This window comes from Chiloscyllium punctatum, chromosome 30, assembly GCF_047496795.1.
Source record: "Chiloscyllium punctatum isolate Juve2018m chromosome 30, sChiPun1.3, whole genome shotgun sequence".
Classification (NCBI taxonomy): Eukaryota; Metazoa; Chordata; class Chondrichthyes; order Orectolobiformes; family Hemiscylliidae; genus Chiloscyllium; species Chiloscyllium punctatum.
The window spans coordinates 48031892-48056042 of NC_092768.1; the positions used below are offsets into that span (position 1 = coordinate 48031892).

The window sequence follows — 24151 nt, forward strand, 5'->3', positions numbered from 1 at the left end:
GTAATCTCACTATTAGTCTCGTGAATCTCCATTGCATTCCCTCAATGACAAACATATCCTTTCTGAGGAAGGGAGACAAAAACAGTTTACATTACTCCAGATTCGGTCTCACCAAGGCCCTGTATAATTGCAGTATAACACCCCTATTTCGGAACTCAAAGCCTCTTGTCATGAAGGCCAGTATACTATTTGCCTTCTAAACCGCTTGATGCTGTGTGCCTTCTTCAATTGAACAATCAGATCCCCTTTTACATTCACAGTTCCCAATATGTCCCTATTTAAATAATACTCTTCCTTTTTGTTTTTCATGCTAAAGTGTACACATTCACATTTAGTCATGTTGTACTTTATCTGGCACATATTCATCCACTTATCAACTTGTTTAAATCACCTTGCAGTTTCCTTGCATGCTCTTCACATTTCATAATCCCATCAAGTTTTGTATCCTGAGCAAACTTGGAAATGTTGCATTTAATTTCCTTATCCAGTTAATTTATCTGTTTTGTGAACAGCCGGGACCTAAGCACTGATCCGTCCAGTACCCCACTAGTCAGTGCCTGTCACTTGGTAAAATACCCATTTTTTTCCATTCTGATTTGTGTGTGTCAACCAATTCTTACTGCAATGCCAATATATTAAACCTTATTCCATATGCTTTAATTCTATGAACCTCTTCTGAAGGACCTTATCAAAAGCCTTCTAAAAATTCAAATACACCATATCCACTGGTTCTCCCTCATTTATTCTACTAGCTGTATCATCAAAAAAAACTCTACCAGCTTTGATAAGCATCATTTGCCTTTTATGAACACATTCTGGCTTTGTCCAATCCCATTAATGTTTTCCAAAAGTCCGGTTATAACATCTTTTATAATAGACTCTAGTGTTTTCACCATTACTGATGGCTAACTGGTTTGTAATTCAGTATTTTCTCTCCCTTCTTAAATAGTGGGATTTCATTTGCCACTGTTGTAACTGCTTCAGAGTCCACGGAATTTTGGAAGATGAAAACCAATGCATCCAATGTTTCCAGGGTCACTTCATTTAGTACTCTGGGATGTAGAGTATAGGTCTTGGTGATTTGTCAGCTTTTAACCCCATTAATTTCCCTGGCACTATGTTCTTATTAACACTGGTTTCTTTCAGTTTTGCTCTTTCACTAGATCCTTGGTTCTCTAATATTTCTGGGAGGTTATTTGTGCCCTCTTTAGTGAAGACAAAATCAAAGTAAATGTTGAAGAGGATGACACTGACCAATTGTTCCTGGTGATGAAAGTGGAGAGAGTCAGCCAGAGGAAATTAAGGAATGTCGGAACAAGACTAATCCCATCAGCCTGTTGCGTCATTCAGTTAAATCATGATAAATCTGTATCTTAACTGCATTTACACATCTCAACTCTGTAACCCTTAATCCCCTTTCCAGACAATAAACCTACCATTTGTAGTAGTCTGAGAATTTGCCCTGATGTCATTGTGACCCAACTGTCCGGATGTAGAATGACCCCTACTTTAGTTGGTGATGTGTATTTGATGATCCACTTCAGATGGGGAACATTTGATTAATACCATGGGTAATGTTTGCACTGTCCTCTCTGGAGGACAACTGTCCTGAGTATGGTGAGGGAATGGGGGTGAGTCTGTACAGACCTGAATTTGCTCAGCCCATAAAACCTTGACGTAATAACAAAGTTGCATGTTCACTTTACACTCTTCCAAGATTTATTTCATGTCCTAGAAACAAACTTGAGTCATTTTCAAGTGGTTTGTTAGTGGATTGATTCAGTGTTTGATGTCAGCTGAAAATTGTGTTGTTTATCTGGTGTTTTATCTATTATCTGTACAGATTTATAATTCATAATAAATTCAGTTTTTCAGCTTAACCAAAACTTCCTGATTTGTCAGTATGCTGTGTTCCTATTCACCTGAAATATTCAAGATCCAACAGTAAGAGTCCTATACACAATACACTGACCAATATCACTGTGAGCTGGTGTATTTTCTCCACGAACATTTTTATCCCTTCCCATTCACAGGAAGCAGAACATTTCCCTGAGGAATCAAGATTGACATAAAGATATCAACTTTCATAAACTATGAAAGCAATTTCCAGCCAATGAATTGTAGTTAGTTGTTAGATAGAACATGTGGCCAGTTTGTGTACAGCAAGTTCCAAACTCCAATATGATAACAACTAAATAAGCTGTCATTATGACAGCGAATGTGATCCATGTTGGGCAGGATATTAGGGATCATGGAATCCCTACAGTGCAGAAGTATGCCAGTGAGCCCATCAAATTCATACCAACCCTCTCAAAGCATCTCACCTATATCTACCCCCTCCCTATCCCTGTAACCCTGTATTCCCCATAGCCAATCCATCGAGCTTGCACATCCTTGGACACAGTGGACAATTTGGTATGGCCAATCCACCTAGCCTGCACGTTTTTGCCTGAGGATGCACACGGAGGAAACCTATGCAGACATAGGGAGACTGTGCAAACTCCACACAGACAATCACCTCAGGGTGGAATCCCGGGTCCCCAGCACTGTCAGGCAGCAGTGCTAACCACGGAGCCATCATGCTGCCTATGCACTGGGCCACTATAACACTCTTTGATAATGTGATGTCATAGAGTCATACAGCACGGAAACAGACTATTTGGTCCAACCAATCCATGTCGTCATATAATCCCAAACTAGGTTAATCCCACCTGCCTGTGCTTGACCCATATCTCTCCAAACATTCCTTATTCATGCACTTATCCAAATGTCTTCTGAACATTGTAATTTTACTCACATCCACCACTTCCTCTGAAGGTCATTTCACACATGAACCACTCTGTGTGTAAAAATATATCTCCTCAAGTCTTTTTAAAATCTTTCATCTCTCACCTTAAATACACACTCACTAGTCTTGAAATCTCCCACCCTAGGGAAGACAACTGCCATTCACCTTATTTATACCCCTCATTATTTTATAAACCTCTACAAGGTCACCCCTTAACCTCCTACACTCCAGTGAAAATTCTCATCAGTGCTCCAGCTGTTCTTTGAGGTATTTTTATAAGGATGCTTTCATTAGCATTTTCGCTATGTGACACTCCAAATTTTGTTTAATACTTCAGTACTATAGATGCCTCAGCTACACAGTCACGTTGCCTCCTTAACTTCCAAGCTAACCCCTGCTGACTGCTTTCTGACACAAGGCTTTCTGAGGACCACTGTAGATTTCTTCCTCTTAGCTTGAAACTCGGCAATGTCTTCAGTTACTTATCCTTTATGTTATCTCAACTGAGCTCAAATCCAACTTACATACCATGCGGTGAATAATAAAGATAATACTGTCATGTTTCACTGAGGTAGACCAGTGGAAATTTAGCTCCAGTGCTCCTGGAATTGTCACAAAATTTAAACACTTGAATATAAGTACACAATGTTTCCCAGTTTACCTGATTGGCAGATCCAGTTTGATAGAAAGAATGGACCAAGCTTCTGTACTGAAGAAGAATTACTATTTAATACAAGTAATTAGATTTTGGTGATAGATAAAACAATTATAAACCATCAGCAAATAACATGATAAAATGAAATCCTAATCACAATAACTCCACCTTCCATACACACGCAGACAACAAACAGTCAAGGAAAAACAGGTTGTGGCAAAGGAGAACTATGGAGTAGTTCAGTGGTTTCTATTCAGGAGAGTTTGAGCCATTCCTATGTTTTGTATGTTGGTTAGAACATTGCTTTTTGGTTGTCTTTCTTCAAATACATCCACTGGTTTGCAAGAGATACAAGGTGGTTGCTTGCCTTATACCAGGCCTCTGACTTATCAGTTAAAAGTCGCAGTTTACCAGTCGTGACAACTGCTAAAGGAATGATAAATTGTTTTTTTTCAGCTTTCAAGTAGGTATTTAATGCAGAAAGTAAATAAACCCAGCTTCTGTGCCAGTAGACGTCAAATCACTTCTACCTTGTTCCCAGCCCAGAGATGTTTAGTTACCCAAGAACCAATCACACACCTTTGTCTTTGATAACTGGTCACTAGTCCATGGACCAATACAACTCCTTGGTTCCTGTTTATCTGCAACCACTTCAACTATCGCTTGTTCAAACAGCTGTACAAGCACAATGCATGCCGTAAGTGTCAGGTTACTCGCTTTTTAAAACATGCAGCAAACTTTTAAAACACTGATTTCAAAACAATTCCTACTTATTTCAGACCATAATTTTAAAAAGCATGAAAATAAAGACAATCCTTATCGTATTTTCTCTGCTTTATGTGCAGGTCTGCCCCTCCCTATCTGTATAATCTCTTCCATCTCCCCCCTTACTGCACTGGAGTGTCAGCCAGGACGTTTTGCACTGTAGTCAGAGAACGAGACTTGAACCCACAACCTTCTTACTCAGACAACAAGGTTGGAGGTTCAAGTTTAACTCCAGATATATTGTTTCATGAACAAGGATTAGAGTTGCTGCCAGGGTCACACAAGAACATAAAAATTAGGTGCAGGAGTAGGTATTCATCCTCTTGAGCCTGCTCTGCCATTTAATGTGATCATAGCTGATCTCATCTTAGCCTCAACTTCACTTTTCTGCCCACTCCCCATAACCCCATTAATCCTCTTATAATTAAAAAAATTGTCTATCTCAAAGTAATTCCTCAGGTTCAGAGCCCCTGTACAAACATTCCCCATTGCCTTTTACATGTTGTAAGATGAGTGGAGACATTATCCAGTGTTTACACAATGGATTGGTCACGAAGCCAATCAGGTCATTGGTCACAGTATCAGTTTTTAAGTGATTGCTACAAAAAAACATTGACAATGATGCAACAATAACATGTACATCAGTTGCAGCCAAGAGTTAAAAGAAGAGGGTCAAATGCAACACAAAGCTTCATTATAACCCTCACACCTGAAGTGTTACATGCATGTAAACGGCTTTTCAGTGTGAATTAGTCGGTGTTGCATGAGAGTCGATGACTGTCTGAAGCTTTTTTCACAAACCTCACATTTGAAGGGTTTCTCCCCTGTGTGGATCCTCTGATGGAGAAGGAGGTACCATGACCGTGAGAAGGATTTGTTGCACACCTCACATGTGAATGGTTTCTCTCCTGTGTGAATGCGTTGGTGTACACGCAGGTTTGATAATCGTGAGAATGACTTGTCACACACCTTGCAAGTGAATGGCTTCTCCCCTGTGTGTATTGTCTGATGTGTCAAGAGATTGGAAGATTGACTGAAAGCCACCTCACAGATCTCACACTTGAATGGTTTGTCCCCTGTGTGAATCCTCTGGTGTCTCAGCAGCCTTGAAGATATCCGAAAAGCTTTATCACAAACCCCACACTTGAAGGGTTTCTCACCTGTGAATGTGTTCTCTCCAGTGTGTATAAGTCGGTGTTGCATGAGGGTTGATAACTGTCCAAAGGTTTTGTCACAGACCTCACACTTGAAAGGTCTCTCCCCTGTGTGAATCCTCCGGTGTTTTAGGAGCCTTGTTGATATTGCAAACCCTTTTTTGCAGATCTCACACTTGAAGGGTTTCTCCCCTGTGTGGGTTGTCTGATGGACCAGGAGGCTTGATGAACACGTGAAGGCTTTGTCACACACTTCACATCTGAATGGTTTCTCTCCTGTGTGCACAGCACGGTGTACCCGTAGGCATGTTAACTGTGGAAACGATTTATCACATACCTCACATGTGAATGGTTTCTCTCCTGTGTGAACACGTTGGTGTGCACGGAGGCTTGATGACTGTGAAAATGATGTGTCACACACATTGCACGTGAATGGTTTCTCTCCTGTGTGAACGCGTTGATGTCTGCGGAAGGTTGATAAATCGGAGAATGATTTGTCACACACTTCGCATGCGAATGGCTTCTCCCTGCTGTGAGTGCGTTGGTGAGCACGAAGGGATGATGAGTGGGAGAACAATTTATTGCACACATCACATCTGAATGGCTTTTCTCCCGTGTGAGTGCGTTCATGTTCAAGGAGGGTTGATATACGTGAAAATGATTTGTTGCAGAGTTTGCAAATGAAGGGCTTCTCCCCAGTGTGAATGCGCTGGTGTGCACGAAGAGTTGATGAATGAGAGAATGATTTGTCACAAACCTCACACGTGAATGGTTTCTCCCCAGTATGAATGCGCTGGTGTTCAAGCAAGGTCGATCTACGAGAGCATATTTTGTCACACACTTCACATGTAAAAGGCTTTTCTCTAGTGTGGATGTGTTTGTGTTTCTTGAGTGTTGATGACTCTGTGAAAACTTGTCCACAGATGTCACACTTGAATGGTTTTGCCTCCATATTGCTCTAAAGATGCACCTTGTTCAGGAATTTTATGAGCCTGTGGATCTGTCCTCACACATCTCACACCTGACTAGCTTTTGACATGTAAGAATGAGTCATGAGCCTCAATGACTCTCACCACACTTGGGGAGACTCACACTTCTTCCCAGCTTCACCCTGACCAATCACTCACAGCCAAACTTTCAGAAAGGTTGGTTCTGTTGGAAGGCTCCACACCACTGACCAGTTTCAGATCTGATGATATGTCAAATCTCCTCTGACCTGACTGATTTTTAGAGGATGGTTTCACTGCCCAACCTTCTCTGTGTTGAGCAATGCTGGAAAAGGATTGGATGTTTTCCCACAGTTATACAAATGTTCCTTGGGTGAGGTTCAGGATATGTCTATCCACTTTGGTCAGGGACAGTGCAATCCTTCTGTAAAACAGGGAAAGGGAACATGAGTGTGAATTTTCCGTCTTTCAGTTAAAAGGTTTTGTCAAGTGAGGTTCCTGGCTCCCAATCTGCCATGGCTCAGGGTAACATTTTTCATTGTTTCCAACACTTCTCCTCTTGATTATGCAACTGGTCTGTTGGGCGCCTTTCTCAAAGAATCACACAACCAGAGAGGTAGAAGTGCTCCCCACTGCTGTGACCTTCTCGTGTTCATGCACTGATGCTTCACCCACTTCAGACACTCCAAAGCAAGAACTGGCCTTCATTCTGTGGAGTTTGACTTATTATCTGGGACATGGCCCAGCAGCTCCCGCCTCACAGACAGGGACAGGTAGGTGTTGCTGGATGGGGTGGTGGAGTGGAAGGCAGTGATGGACCACAGGAGACCACACAGCCAGCCCCAGGCCAGCCTGAATGCAAACTGCAGCCTGTGTTGGTGATGCATCCCGGTACAAAGGGACACCAGCAAGATATAAGGAAAAAAAAAATTATCTTTTCAGCCATCTCGCACTCACAGGGTCACCATTCAATCTAACTCTGCCACTCCATATGCCTCTTGCCAAGGTTCATGGAATACAACTCTCAATATTGCACGTATCATGTGCGTTCTCACCAACCCCATACTGCAAACCCTTCCTGCACTCTGCATTTCCTACTCCTTCAATGGTGACACCTCACTGCCTCTCCTGCTTATGCATCACATTGTCTCAATGTCAGAAAAAAGAGTTCCACCCCACCAGACTCATGTCTCTACAGCACCCAGACTAACCTGCCTGTCATCCCTGGACTGAGTCCTCTTCAGCTTCAGGTCTTAGATCCCCAAATTCTGGGAGGACCAAGTGTCTGACAGAATGTGATCAAAGTCTTGGACTGGAATCATACAAGTTTCTTGGCTGATTGTGGTAGTATCTGTTCCTGACCTTCACCTCACCAGGTCTGCTCCCATTTGTCTTTCATACATAACCATTTTCTTGAAGCACATACAATGAGTTTGCCACGTAAGCGGCTGGAAAATGCTGCAGGTCTGTCATTGAGTAAGAATGGTGCTGTACAGTGAGAGGCCTCCCCTTGACTGTTCATTGCTCCCCACTGTGACAAGCTGACTGCCTCTCTCTCTCCGTACTAACAAACAATACAAGCCACAGAGGCACAATGACCTGGATGAGGGCAGAGAAGGATGGGTTAGTAAATTTGCAAATGACACTTAAGGTCGGTAGAGTTGTGACTAGTGCCGAAGGATGTTGTGGGTTACAGAGGGACATAGATAAGCTGCAGATCTGGGCTGAGAGGTTGGCAAATGGAGCTTAATGCAGAAATGTGTGATGTGGCTTACTTTGGAAGGAGTAACAGGAATACAGAGTACTGGGCTAATGTTAAAATTCTTGGTAGTGTAGATGAAAAGAGAGATCTTGGTGTCCATGTACATAGATCCCTGAAAGGTGCCACCCAAGTTGATAGGGTTGTTAAGAAGGCCCTTACCCAATGAACTGTTGTGGTTCAAGAAAGCAGCTGAAGATAAAGGGCAGATATGGATGGACAATTGTGGCAGCCATATCCTGTGAATATATGAATAAGAAATTATTGAGGAGTCAGCCCCTTCAGCAAAGGAGGAATGGGAGTTGGAGAAAATCATGTTTCCTTTTCCTCTTTACAGAAGGATTACAGTGTACTATTTCAGGGACAAAGAGAGGATAGACATTACAGACAGATCCTGACCATCAGCCAAGGAACTGTGAGAAGACATCCAGTCCCTTCACAGTGTTGCTTAACACCGAGAAGGTTGGGCAGTGAAACCAACATCTGGAAAAGCAGTCCAGTCAAAGGAGCTTTGACATATCATCAGATCTGAAACTGGTCAGTGGTGTGGAGCCTTCTGTCAGAACCAAACTTTCTGAAGGTGATCGGCTGTGGGTGATCAGTCAGGGTGAGGCTGGGAAGAATTGAGAGTTTCAATCATTCATCAAGCCTCATGAGCCACTGACTCATTTATACAGGGGAGAGGCATGTAAGGATAAGTGAAAGGCTCATAAGGTTTCCTAACACAAGGTCCATCTGTTGACTGCCTTAAGCACAAAGATAGGTAAATGGAAGTGAAACCCTTCAAGTGTAAGATGTGGGAGTGAGCTTTTGCAAGGTCATGGATGCTCATCAATCATCAACGCACTCACATGGGGAGAAATCATTCACGTGGGAGGTATGTCACAAATCATTCTCACAGTCTTTGACACTCCATGAGCACCAATGTATTCACACAGGCAAGAAACCACTCAGGTATGAGGTGTGTGACAAATCATTCTCATGTTCAGGGAATCTCTGTAACCATCAATGCACCCACACACGGGAGAAACTGTTTAGGTGTGAGAAGTGTAACCAAGCTTTTGAACAATTGTTAGGCCTGGTGAATCACCAATCACACTGGTAAAAAACCATTCACATGCGAGGTGTGCGATAAATCATTCTCACAATCATCAACCCTCCTCATGCATCAATGCAACCACACAGGGGAGAAACTATTCAGGTGTGAAGTGTGTGACAAATTGTTCTCATAGTCAGCGAATCTCCACACACACCAACATATTCATACAGGGAAGAAACCATTCAAATATGAGGTGTGTGACAAATCATTTTCAATGTTCATGGAACTCCAGAAACACCAACATGTTCACACACGGGAGAAACCATTCACATGTAACATCTGCAACAAATTACTCTCACAGTCAGAGAACCTCTGCAGACACCAAGGCATCCACACAGGGGAGAAACTGTTCAAGTGTGAGGTGTGTGAGAAATCATTCTCTGATCCATCAAGACTCCTGTTCCATCGGACGATTCACACGGGAGAAACCATTCACATGTGATGTATACAACAAATCAGTCTCACAGTCAGAAGCCTCTGCCAACGTAAATCCAGCTGCATGGGAGAAACCATTCACATGTAAAGTGTGCAACAGGTCATTCTCTAGGTGCTGGAACCTCCTGCTCCATCAGGTGATCCACACAGGGAAGTAATCCTTCAATTATGGAGTGAGTGTTGAATCCAGTGATGTGTTTGACTACATGGTAAAAGATAGGATTCACACGGGGGAGAAACTCTTCAGGTATGATGCTTGTAACAAGGCTTTTGCACAGTCAAAATATCTCCTGTTCTGTCAGTGCTTTCACACAGGAAAGAAACCCTGTCAGTGTGATCTCAGTAATAAAGGCTTCACACAATCTTCCTGGAAACTTGCTGTTTTCTACATCAACTTCAAATGCTCTCTTTTCCCTTTTCTCCCTCTCTCTCTCTCTCTCTATCTCTATCTCTATCTCTCCATTCCACCATCACAATGACCAGGGATAGTGAGAAAGTTCCCTATTTTAAACTGTGAAAACGAAGCAGAAATTCCATTCAATAGTATTAGGTTAACAATGTTATTAGGACTACATCAAACTTTTAAACTTTTTCTCCTCTTTTTGTGACAGAACAAAAGCCTGACTATTATCTGTGGGTTTGTATGCTGTTTAAGTAATTGCTGACCTCCGCTCCTGCTGATGTATGAATCTCTACCTTGCAAAGGCTGAGCATCAGCTATCAGACACTTCCACCTATTTCCCTCTGGACCATGGCCCCACCATTCTTCATCAAACTGGCATTTCCATGGTTGTCACTGATCTCATCTCCTGTCACTGACCTTCTCTCCACAGTTTCCCACTGAATAGTCTCCCAACACCAGATAGCTCGCTTCTACCTTCTTCCTAAAATCTATAAACAAGACGAACCTGGCAGATCCTCATTTCAGCCTTTTCTTGCCCAATGAACTTGTCACTTTCTGTCTTGATTCTGTTTGCGCCCCCTCCCCACCCCCCTTGTCCAGTCGCTTCCCACTCACATTTATGGTTCTTTTGACGCATTACATTAGTTCATCAATTTCCAGTTTCCTGGTATCAGCCATCTCCTTTTCACCATGGACCATGCAGTCCTTCCACACATCTGTCCTCCCATCAGGATGGTCTGAAACTTTCCATTTCTTCCTCATCAGTCTCCATTCACAAAGAGCTTGTTCTCACTTTGAATAATTTGTCCTTTAGCTCATCTCGCTGTCTCCAAGTCAGAGCAGTAGCTATGGGTATCCCAATGCGTTGTACCTCTGCTTGTACCGGATATTCAGTTGTCTAGGGTATACGTGAAATATTCATTATTCCAGTTTAAGTTGGCTCCATCCCACAATCCTTTTCCAATACATTGAATACATCATTGAGATCTTCCTGGTCTCAACTTGAATTAGAAAGATTCATCTATCCTTTTCCCAGCTTCACCTAATCCATCTCTGAATCTTCCCTTGATTTCATGGTTTCCATTAATGGGGACAGAATTACTGTCACCAAAATCCACCTCCTCACCCACCCTTCTCATGTAGCAAGTATACCACTGGCCAATTTTACTCCTCCCTCCTTAGTGCCTCAGGGCCCAAACATTCTAGTCTATTCTATTTGCTGCTCTCCAATGGAGAGAACAAATGCAGATTGGTAACCACTTTGTGACATCTCTCTGTTTTTAAGAATGACCCTAACCTTCCAGTTGCTTGCCATTTCATGGCGTGCCCTGCCATGCTAACATTCCTGTCTTCAGCCCACTGCAGTATTCCAGCAAAGCCTAATGCAGGCTGGAGGATCAGCACCTATTTACACTGAGGCACTTTACAGCCATCAGGACTCAGCATTGAATTCAACAATTTCAGACTGTGAACTCTGTCTTCCATTTTAATTACAACCCGTCCATTCATTCACCACTCCCCTTGTCATGTTTGCTGAGTATGCTCCCTATTTCCTTAATACCTATATTGCATCAATGTCGCTTCTCTACTACCATAAACTTCTTAGCCTTTTACTCTGGGCACCCTCACCATCTGTTCCATCTGCTCTTCCTCCCACTTTGTTAACAGTGTAAAAACCGTCACTTATGAGCCCCCTTCAGTTCTGAAGAGGAATCATATTGGATGTCAAACATTAACTTTGTTTCTATCTCAACAGATGCTGTCAAATCTGCTGCATTTCTTCAGTTTTTCTGCTTTTATTTTAAATATATATTGGAGTCATCAATATGATTGTTAGTGCCTCAACACTGAACAACACTGAAAAGGTTAAATAAGCACAATTAGCGGAAAATCAACAATCTCATTTTTCCCATCTGGGGCCAAGGCCATTTCTGGGGTTGGCAGCATCAGGTTGATGTTTAATAAACCAACATTAAAGATCACAAAAGTTCAATTTCCACTTATAGAGTCTTAGAGATGTACAGCATGAATTGATCCCATACGGTGTATTGAACGAGCTGCCAGAGGAAGTGGTGGAGGCTAGTACAATTGAAATATTTAAAAGGCGTTTGGATGGGTATATGAATAGGAAGAGTTTGGAGGGATATGGGTCGGGTGCAGACAGGTGGGACTAGATTGGGTTGGGATATCTGGTCGGCATGGACGGGTTGGACCGAAATGCAACTGACCTTTACAATTTCCGATACAGTCAATTTCAGCTGGGTTACGCTGATAAAAGTGACAAAACAAAATGCAAGTTTTCAGTCACAATTTGATGTGCTTGAGTTTGTTGTCAAGATGATTTTCAAAAGTCATCAATTTGTTTTTAAAAATTATGTGACAATTGAGGCAATTTTATTTAAGAGTCTTACATTAATGATCTGATTAGTTTCACGATCATTGCAGCCACGTAAACATCCACTAGATCATGTTCCAAGAATTGAGATGTATTTTATACCTCTTTTCATTGACTTTTAGCCCAAGGAATTCATCATTTTAGTAATTTATGTGCTGATTTTTATTAGCATTTGGTAGTGGATTTTGCACTTAGATATTGAATTGTAGACATCATTCAAAATCCCACATGTGGGGGATGGACAAAAAGGGGTTGAAGAGAGGAAAGTAACAGTGTCTGAAGAGATCGACAATGGACAGCCTTCTAATCACTACTTAGTGGACAAGGGTTGAAAACGTGTGTTTTTTCGCTTCAAATATCTGCAAGATCTTGTTATTTTCTAATTGACAAGATAAGAACTGCGGCTATTTACTTTTAAGAAGTTCTGGGATAATGAGTGCTGAAGTTTTTTTATAATTAAAAGTCAAAATCTGATGAACCTGAAAAGGACTGCCTTAAAAAGCCACAAGACGGGCAGGGCCAAATGTGAATTCAACAACCTGGAAACAACTCCAGAGCAGACAGAAACTGTTCTGAGGAAATCTTACTGAATGCAAAATAATAACTCTGTTTCTCTCTCCTCAGGTGCGGCCAAACCTGCTGAGTTTTTCCAGCATTCTGTTTTTTTTTTCCGAGCATGCACAGCATTTTATCATTATCGCAGATCTGTGAGGATTGGATAAAAACAATGCGCCACTGTTGTCTGACATCTCTTTTTGGAGATGGTCATTGTTTGGCATTTGTATGGTACGGATGTTACTTATTACTGGTCAGCTCAAGCTGGATATTGAACAGATCTTGTTCCATTTGAACATGGACTACCGTCTGTGGAGTTGTGAATGGTGCTGAACATTGTGCAATCATCAGCAAACATTATGATGGAAATATGGTCTTTGATGAAGCAGCTGAAGATGGTTGGGCTTAGGATACTACTCTGAGGATCTCCTTAAGAGATGTCCTAAATCTGAGGTGACAGATCTCCAACAACCACAAGCATCTTCCTTTGTGCCAGATATAACTCCAACTAGCAGAGTAGTCCCCCGAGTTCTGCTCGGGCTCCTTGATGCTACACTTGATCAAATGTGGTCTTGGTGTCAAGGGCTGTCACTCTCACCTCACGTCTGGAACACAGATCTTTCATCCATGTTTGAACGAAAGCCATAATGAAGTCAGGAGCTGACTGGCCCTGGTGGAACCCAAACTGGGCATCACTGAGCAGGTTATTGCTGAGCAGATGCTGTTTGATAGCACTGTTGATGACACCTTCCATTGCTTTACTGATGATTGAGAGTATACTGATTGGGCGGTAATTGGTTGGGTTTGATTTGTCCTGCTTTTTGTGTACATGACATACCTGGCAACATTGCCAGGTAGATGCCAGTTTTCTAAATACTCAAACAGGTGAGGAGAGTGGCAAGTTCAGGAGGACAGGTTTTCAGTACTACTGCTGCAATGTTGTCAAGGCCGATAGCCTTTGTGGTACTCAGAATCTCCAACTATTTCTTGATGTCACACCGAGTGAATCAAATTGACTGAACAGTGGTACTTGTGATGCTGGGGACCACTGGAGGAAGCAAACATAGATCATCCACTCAGCACTTCTGGCTGAAGATCATTGTGAATGCTTCAGCCTTATCTTTTGCACTGATGTACTGAGCTCTTCCATCGAGGTTGGGGAATTTGTGGAGCCTCCCCCTTCAATCAGTTGTTCAATTGTCCACCACCATCATGACTGGGTGTGGCAGGACTGCAGAGCTTGGCTCTGTATATAACTTGCTGTTTTTAATTTTTGGCATGCAAGTGTTCCTGTTTGGCAGCTTCACCAGGTTTACGCCTTATTTTTGAGGTATCAAAAAATAAATTGCTGGAAAAGTTCAGTAGGTCTGGCAGCATCTGTGGAGAGAATTCGGGTTTCGGGTCGAGTGACCCTTCCTCAGAAGTCCTTATTTTTAGGTACTCCTGGTGCTTTTTCTGGCCTGCCCTCCTGCACTCTCTATTGAACCAGTGTAGATCCTCTGGCTATGTCGTAATGGCTGCGTGGGGTATATGTGGGCCATGAGGTTGCAGCTTGTGCTGGAGTTAATTCTGCTTCTGTTGATGACCCACAGTGCCTTATGGATGCCAGGTCTTGAGTTGCTAGATCTGTTCAAAGTCTGGCCCATTTCAAACAGATGATGGTGCCACACAACATGATGAAGGGTATTCATGGACAGATGTATCTGAAGCTGGCAGATTGGTAAAGATGAGGTCAAGTATGTTTTCCCCTTATTAATTCTCCCACCGCCTACTGCAGATCCAGTCCAGCAGCAATGTCTTTCGGACCCAACCAGGTCAATCAGTTGTCTACTGCCAAACCACTCTTGATGATGGACATTGAAATCTTCCACCCAGAACACATTTTATGTCCTTGCCATCCTCAATGATTCCTCCAAGACACACAACGTGGAGGAGTACTGATTCATCAAGTATCTGGTAATCAGCAGTTTAACATGTGGTCATGAGAGTTCACAGGGTCCAGAGTAAATGTTGAGGACTCCGAGAGCAACTCCATGCTTTTGTCATACATGACTTAGTTGGCACTCTCATCTCTGAGTCAGAAGATTGAAGATTTAAGACTCAGTCCAAAGATTTGAGCATTGAGGCTGACACTCCAGTGCAGACTGAGGGAGTGCTGCACTTTCAGAGTGCACTTTTGGGTAAATTAAACCAAGCCCCTGTCTGCCCAATCAGGTGTTTGTGAAAGAGAAAATGAGATATCCCTGATGTCATGATCAATATGAATGTCATGATGAATGTCATGAACACAAATTACATGAATGTTATCATATCACTGTTGGTTGGAGCTCATTGTATACAAAAGGGATGCTGCATTTCCTAAATAGCAATTGTAACAAACAACACATTTGGACACTGTGAATTTGTTGAAGTTGCTATATAGATACAGGTTTTTTTTTACTTAAGGAAACATTCTGCTTCCTGAAAATTATAAACCCATGATGGAGAAGGTGACAATACCCACAGTGAGACTGATCAATAGAGACTGGACTCTTACTGTAGGATCCTGAGTGTTTCAATGAATTGGGACACACTATGCTGACAAATTAGAGCATTTGGATTAAAAAAGATAAATTTATTGTGAGTTATAAATCAATAGAGAGGATAGATAAAACAGCAGACAACACCACAATACTAAACTCTGAATCAACCAAAATGACAAAGCATTTGAAAATGACTCAAGATCTTTCCTATTACATGAAATGAATCTTGGAAGAGTGTAAGGTGAACATATCACACCATTATTACAATGTTGAGGGAACCCAGGTCTGCAGAGACTCAAACCCCCACTCTCAGGATAGCTGTCCTCCCAGGCAGGAGTACAAACATCACCCATGGTATTAGACAAACACTTGTCACCTGAAGTGGATCTGTCTATGGGATGAGGTCTTGAATTCATCAGGACAGTTTGCAAGAAATACCAAATTCAAGGACAGGCAACATTCAAACTGTTTGAGTGGAGAGTGCTGGTTGGCAGATGAACTCTGATTGGTAGAGACAGTGCTATGGATAATGATCAAGTTAATGATCAGTGACAGAAAATTGTTAAGCTTGTATGAATTTTAACTTGTCACTGATAGGTCAAGATATTGTCCTGAGAAATTAACCAGAAAACCATCTTTTTGATAAGTTGAGAATGGTACAGTCAATACTTTATTTATTGTGAACAACCAAAAACTTATGTGTGTTTCATATGAGCCACCAGGCTAAAGGAAGATTACCTAATTACCCAGCATCAGACTAGCATTGAAATCCATAAACATCATTGCTCATTTATTAAGGTAGGCAGCATTTACTTTTGGCTTGATGGCCACAGCCTGAGAGTGGTGAGCACTATTCATGTCGCTACGCCATAACTCTAAACAGAAATTCTGGGGACAGGAAAGATATAATTTTAGGGAACAAATACAAGGACACTAAAATAATAAAGGAGAAAACCTTGAACATGTCGGCGATGGAAAGGATGACTTAGATTCATAGAGTCATACTGCACAGAAACAGACCGTTCAGTCCAACTTGTCCATGTAACTAAGTTTCCCAAACTAAACAGTCCATTTGCCTGCATTTGGTCCATATCCCTCTAAACATTTTCTATTCATGTACCAGTGTAAATGTCTTTTAAATGTTGTAATTGAACCTGCATCTATCACTTTCTCTGGCAGTTTTTTCATTCCAAATATGTGCCACCCTCTGTGTGCAAAAGTTGCCCTTCAGATCCCTTTTAAATTTGATGTACTTAACCTTCTTGCTGGAAGTTAAATGGTGAACCTAATACAGTTGTAGGAACACTGTATAGAAATGTACCTGGAAAGAAATGGGTATTAAAACAGCAGCACTGATACAGGTGAAATGTGTTCCCTTGGGATACACTGGGGAGTGGTGCCTCTGGACAGTCAAGAAAATTCTTCATTGATAGTGATAAATCACGTCACAGAATATTTTATTTCACAACAAGGGGTATTTCCTCATTCTTATATTCAAGGAGCTAAAGGTACAAAGATGTTGAGAGTTACTGGAGCAAGACAGTTACTGATGTTGGCCGATGATACAACTTGTCATCCAGTGGGGTAGGTGAAGAAGGAAGCATTAACTGAAGATATATGTGGAGGTTACAAACTGATCCAATTATATAGACTTATACTAAAGAGTGAATAGTGATAAATACATTGTAGTTGGAGTCGTGCAACAAATCCCGAGCTAAAAGGATCCCCTAAATTGTGCAATAAAAATTTGTTAATCAAACTTTCCAAACTGTCATATATATAAAAGGTAAAACCCCCATAGTCCTGTCAAGCCGTAGGGTTGCTCTCTCATCAGAAGGAGATGATTGGTCGTGGTTTAACCTGAAGGTCACCACAACTCAGGCCAGGGGAGAAATTGAGACCAGTTCTTTGTGGTAATTGATCCCGAAATTGATATTATCCTGGAGAACAACCTGGCTGATTCCAAACTATTGGCCTCACTGCAGAAGTTGGGATAGTTTCCTGACTGTGATCTGACTAAATCTTGAGCACACTGAATTAGAATTAGACTGGAAGAGGTGTCCAGAATAGGAAGTGACTTGGGAACTCAGTTATCCAACAAGGTTTCGAAAGTTTAGATAAAAAGGATGAAGTAAAAAGAGTGAGACTAATAGGATTAACTCATCTTCTTTGAAGAAATGCATAAGACAGATCTTGATCAAAGCATATCAGGCAGCCTACTCAGAAACTGAACCAAAACCAATAACTGAGTATTAGTATTTATAAGATAAAATGTTAATGAGAAAATGGAGAGCACTCCGGATATCAGCCAATAAGGAATGGGATTTGGTCAATCAGGTGGTGGTCCCAAATGAGTATGAATGGCTCACAAAATTTCAATGCCAATTCACTTAGCTATAAGGAAAATTCCGGCTAAAGTACTAAAATATTTTTGTTGAACAACAAGATTACATAAGGACTTTGTCAGACATGCCATTCATGTCAGGAAGCAGGGAAATCCCAACCATTAATTAAACTTGCATTTTTAATTCCAGTGCCAGCTCGTGAAGGACCACTTACCAGCACCTTAATAGAATGCATAAAACCCAACCTGAGTTCAGTATTGGGAATTGCAACTTTTTAAACAATTATATATGTTTCAACAAGATCTCCTGAAACAGTGCCTTTGGGGAAAATCATGACAAAAAGTGGGAGTAGAAAGGTTATCCAAATTTATTTTTCAGATAATATAGATTACACAAAGAAATCCAATCATATTAGATTACTTACAGTGTGGAAACAGGCCCTTCGGCCCAACAAGTCCACACCGACCCGCAGAAGTGCAACCCACCCATACCCTTACATTTACCCCTTACCTAACACTACGGGCAATTTAGCATGGCCAATTCACCTGACCTGCACATCTTTGGACTGTGGGAGGAAACCGGAGCACCCGGAGGAAACCCACGCAGACACGGGGAGAACGTGCAAACTCCACACAGTCAGTCGCCTGAGGCGGGAATTGAACCCGGATCTCTGGCGCTGTGAGGCAGCAGTGCTAGCCACTGTGCCACCCAAATTAAGGTCCAAATTTTGTGTCACAAATATTCAAATAAATCCTGCATAGTTGCGGGGAAACAATTTAAATCTGAAGACTATCATCCCTAATCTCAAGGAGCATTAGATGAATACCATTGAACTTGAGGGACCATAATTTGAATTTACTGTTAAGAATGCACAAATGCATTGAGATAAAGGAATTCCCTTGCTACAGTTTACCGTTAAGGATGATTCCATAATATCCAGTCCTTTTGAAGAGACTTATGGAGGAGCTAAGAGGATCCCCTAAATTGTGCAATAAAAATTTGTTAACCAAACTTTCTAAACAGTCATACATATAAAAGGTAAAGCCCCCATAGTCCTGCCAAGCCGTAGGGTTTCTCGCTCATCAAAAGGAGATGATTGGTCGTAGTTTAACGTGAAGGGCACCACACCTCATGCCAAGGGAGAAATCGAGACCAATCCTTTGTGGTAATCTCGGACAGTTGCAATGCAGAGTAATGCTGTCAGCATGATTTCAATTCCTGCACTGGCTGAGGTTACTATAAAGGACTTACCTTCTCAAATTTTACCCTTTTCAAAGGAGAAACTGAGGAAACTCATGTTGCTCCAGCAATATTTGGATTGATTGTGAGAGACGTCAATCAGAGAGTCCACCCACTCTGCCCATTGTCTCCTCTTCCTCTTCCAGAGCTGGTTCACTTCCTATAGGGACTGAAAACCAAGTGAGGAGATGGTGAGTGAAGGAGCAGCTTTTATACAAATTGTATCCCATAATATCCACACCAATCTTCAGGCAGTCTGACTATCCTGTGGGTAATCAGGGGTGGAAATGTCCCTTATGCTGTGTGAGAAGATCCAGCTGAGAGAGCTGTTTACTCGGTGCTTTGTGCTGAACTGTTTGACTGGAGCTGTGTGTTGGATATTGAGTGTGTTTATTGGAAGCATTTCCCTCTGATTTCCAGGCTGAGTTTTGTTGATGGATCATTTCTGAATATGAGAAGGTGAGGTGTCGTTATTTGAGAAGTGCAGCGTCATGAAAGTTATACAGCATGGAAACAGACCCTTCGGTCCAACCAGTCCATGCCGAACATAATTCCAACCTAAACTAGTCCCACCTGCCTGCTGCTGGCCCATCTCCCTCCAAATCTTTCCAATTCACGTACCTACCCAAATGTCTTTTAAACATTGTAATTTTACCCACATTTACCACTTTTTCAGGAAGTTCATTCCACATATGAACCACACTTTCTCTGAAAATTTACACCTCATCGTTTTAAATCTGTCTCCTCTCACCTTAAAAATGTGCCCCCTCAGCTTGAAATCGCCCATCTTAGGGAAAAGACAACTACCATTAACTGTGTGTCTACCTCTCATTATTTTTATGAACTTCTGTCAGGTTGCCTCTCAATCTCCTATGCTCCAGTGAAGAACCCCAGCCTATCCAGCCTTTCTGTAACCTTTCATATCCAGTAACATCCTGGTAAATCTCTTCTGAACCCTCCAGCTTAATAATATCTTTCCTATAACTGAGTGACCAGCACTGGACACAGTATTCCATATGAGGCCTCACCTTTACTGATTTCCTATTGTTGAGTTCTGTGTCTGTTGGGAGCTGGTTAGTATCCTGTGGATCATTGATTGATAAATGATTTGCAGAATGGAGGCAACCTTTTCCTGGGTCCTGGTGATCAGCACTGTGTCTCCCATAACTCCCCATCTGCCCTCTGCCCCCCCCAATCATACACATCGAGTCACCCTCCAAACACACTCAGCCATCACCTTAACTGGTCTTGCCATTTAAGTACAGTGGCAACAAGAACAGGTCAGCAGCTAGGAATCCCCAAAGCTTGTCCACCATCTATAAGGTAAAAGTCAGGAATGTGATGGAATACTTTCTGCCTTACTGAATGACTGCAACTCTGAAAACACTTGGGAAACTTGGCACTGTCCAGGTCAAAGATGCCCACTTGATTGGCACCCCATCGACCACCTTCAACATTCACTCCACCAGTGAGGCACACTTGCAGCAGTGTGTACCACTCTCAATTATAAGCCGAGGCAGTGGCCTAGTGGTATTATCGCTAGACTATTAATCCATAAATTCAGCTAATGTTCTGGAGACCTTTGTTTGAATCCTACCATGGCAGATGGTGTAATTTGAATCCAATAAAAGAATCTGGAATTACCACCATAAAACCACTGTTGATTTTTGCAAAAATTCATTTGGTTTTTGGGACGGGAATCTGTCATCCTCACCTGGTCTGGTTTACATGTAACTCCAGACCCAGAGCAATGTGGTTGGCTTTTAACTGCCCTCAGGGCAATTAGGGATGTGCAATAAATGCTAGCCTAGCCTGAGGCGCCCACATGCCATGAATAAATATTAAAATATCAGCTTGGCCAACCTCCTCGCTAGGTGGGCCTTATTACAATTTTTCACTTAGTTTGGAGGAGTATGCAAACTTGAGAAAGGCAAGGTTTGAAGGTTTGCCATGAATGTGAACCTGTATTTCAGGGGGTGGGAAGTGGTTGGAGGCTGTGGAAAAAACAATTCCAATCCATTAAACTGATCATTTACATGAATAATTATTAAAAATGACATTTCAAAACTTCTGGCCAGCACAACAAACTTGCTGTCTGGTTAAGAAGCAAAGCTACGGAGTGGCCATGTCTCAAATCCTGGTCACCAGGCAAGGGAGGAGGAGAGATCTATGATCCTACTATGATCCTACCCATACCATCTCACTCCCTACCCATACCTTGGCTCTATATCACAAACAGGTAAAAACAATGACTGCAGATGCTGGAAACCAGATTCTGGATTAGTGATGCTGGAAGAGCACAGCAGTTCAGGCAGCATCCGAGGAGCAGTAAAATCAACGTTTCGTGCAAAAGCCCTTCATCGGGAATAAAGCTCTGTACTGTTTGTTCTGCTGGTTTAAAGGTGGACCGGCGTCCATGTCGGAATAGTTGGTTACGGAGGCAGGCACTGAGGAAGCAAATGTGACTGTGGTAGTGAGTTTTTTCAGGACATGGTTGAAGAGCTTCAGGGTGGAGGAAATGACCTGGGAGTTGCAGTGGGAGAGGGACTCCCTGAGATCTTTGTAGAGAGAGGAGGAAAATTTCTTCAAGGCAGGCATCCTTGCAAGAGGATTTGCAGTAGGGTTAAAATCAACTAGGTAAAAACAATGACTGCAGATGCTGGAAACCAGATTCTGGATTAGTGGTGCTGGAAGAGCACAGCAGTTCAGGCAGCATCCGAGGAGCAGTAAAATCGACGTTTACCGAAACGTCGATTTTACTGCTCCTCGGACGCTGTCTGAACTACTGTGCTCTTCCAGCACCACTAATCCAGAATCTATATCACAAACACCCCAGGACCGACTCTACTCCCCCTCACACATGACCTGACTCTTGCTCTCCATGCCCTCTCCCCTGAATTTCACTGTCCTCCTCTTTGAAAGCCTCCCAGCCCCCATTCCACATAACCACCCCACCATAACATAGCAACAATTCACAACCCTTCGACAGCACCTTCTAAACCTGCAATTTTTATCATTGAAAGGACAAGAGCATCAGATACATGGGAACATCATCTCTGCAAATTTCCTTCCAAACTATGCACTAACCTGACTTGAGACTACTTCACTGTTCTGTCACTGTTTAGATTAGATTAGAATACTTACAGTGTGGAAACAGGCCCTTCAGCCCAACAAGTCCACACCGACCTGCCGAAGTGCAACCCACCCAGACCCATTCCCCTACATTTACCCCTTCACCTAACACTACGGGCAATTTAACATGGCCAATTCACCTAACCTGCACAGTTTTGGATTGTGAGAGGAAAACTGAGCACCCGGAGGAAACCCACGCAGACACGGGGAGAATATGCAAACTCCACACAGAGAGTCGCCTGAGGCAGGAATTGTACCTAGGTCTCTGGCACTGTGAGGCAGCAATGCTAACCACTGTGCCACCGTGCCGCCCAATTGCTGGGAATCAATCTACACCAGATGAACTGAAGCAGTTCAAGAAGGCTTCTCATGGGTAGTTAAGGATGGGCAATAAATGCTAGGTAGTCAGATCCTCTGAAATTAGAAACAAACAAATATCAAGGAGTTGGACCCTTCAGTAAAGGAGGAGAGGGATTTGGAGAAAATCATGTTTCCTCTTCCTGTTTTACAGAAGGATTGCACTGTACTATATCAGAGAATACAAAGAAGATAGACACCGCAAACAGATCCTGACCATCATCCAAGGAACAACTGCTCAGCTGTGGAAAGACATCCAATTCCTTCACAGCATTGCTCAACACAGAGAAGGTTGGGCAGTGAAACTATCATCTGGAAATCGGTCAGATCAGAGGAGCTCTGACACATCATCAGATCTGAAACTGGTCAGTGATGTGGAGATTTCAATCAGAACCAACCTTTCTGATTCTTCAGCTGTGGGTGATCGATCAGAGTGAGGCCAGGAAGAGGAGGAAGTGGCCCCAATCATTCTCTGAGCCTCTTGAACCACTGACTCATTCCGACAAGGTGGAAACTGTTCATGTGTGAGGTGTGTAAGGAGGATTCCACAGGCTTACAAGATCTAGCACAAAAGCTGCATCACTAAACAGCCACCTGGTGAAAAAAACCATTCAAGTGTGAGATGTGTGACCAGGGTTTCATGCAGTCATCTATGCTCACAAAACAACTAAATATCCATAGTGGGGAGAAGCCATTCACTTGTGGAGTGTGCAATAAATCATTCTCTCGGTCATCACACCTTCGCAATCACCGATATGTTCGTACAGGGGAGAAACCATTTAAATGTGAAGTTTGTGGTAAAGCTTTTGCAACATCTATGACCCTCCTGACTCATCAACGCACTCACACAGGGGAGAAACCCTTCAGCTGTCAGGTTTGTGATAAATCTTTCTTTCACTCTTCTGATCTGCAGATACATCAGAGGATCCACACAGGGGAGAAACCTTTCAGGTGTGACATATGTGACCAAGCCTTCACACACTCGTTGACTCTTATGAATCACCAGCGCATTCACATTGGAGAGAAACCATTCAAGTGCAAGTCATGTGAAAAATCATTCTCAGTCATCACACCTCTGCTTGCACCTATGCATTCACACCTACGCATTCAGGAAACCATTCACATGTGAAGTTTGTGACAAATCATTCTCACAATCAATGCACCTCCGCACTCACACAGGGGAGAAACCAGTCACATGCGAAGTGTGTGACAAATCATTTTCGGACTCATCGACCCTTTGTGTGCATCGACGTGTTCATACAGGGGCCAAACCATTTATGTGTGTCGTGTGCAAGAAATCATTTTCACAGCTGTCAAACCTTAGGAGACACCAGCGAATACATACAGGGGAGAAACCATTCAGACGTGAGATTTCTAATTAGGCTTTTACTGACTCCTATGCTTTTGTGAGACACCAAAGAATTCATGAAGGGAGAAGTCCTTTGAATGAGAGGTATATGACAAAGCCTTCACATGATTATTGAGCCTGGAAGCCCTTCACTGGAGTGTTGGTCCACACTGGAGATAAAGTCTTCAGGTGTGATATTTTCATAAAACGTTTTGGAGAACATTGAACCTCCTGATATAGCAGATGATTCCCA

The 24151-nt window shown here is 42.4% G+C and overlaps 2 protein-coding genes across 6 annotated transcripts in view; one reads left to right on the forward strand and one right to left on the reverse strand.

Annotated features, from left to right (window-relative positions):
- Nucleotides 1–6588, reverse strand: part of LOC140455668 (uncharacterized) — a 66320-nt gene extending 59732 nt beyond the window's left edge. The window contains exon 1 of the mRNA XM_072550669.1: nucleotides 5010–6588. Coding sequence (XP_072406770.1) covers nucleotides 5010–6314 — 1305 coding nt within the window. The 5' untranslated portion in view covers nucleotides 6315–6588. The remainder of the gene's footprint in view (nucleotides 1–5009) is intronic.
- Nucleotides 1–24151, forward strand: part of LOC140455639 (uncharacterized) — a 56098-nt gene that overhangs the window by 20602 nt on the left and 11345 nt on the right. The window contains exons 1-2 of one of the 5 annotated variants that reach the window (XM_072550609.1): nucleotides 19169–19520; nucleotides 22705–24087. The exons of 1 other annotated variant lie outside the window; for it this stretch is intronic. The gene's annotated coding sequence lies outside the window, so the exon portion shown is untranslated. Of the gene's footprint in view, nucleotides 1–19168; nucleotides 19521–22704; nucleotides 24088–24151 lie in introns of those variants that run through there. 3 more of the 5 variants (XM_072550610.1, XM_072550611.1, XM_072550612.1) reach the window with 3 other exon arrangements.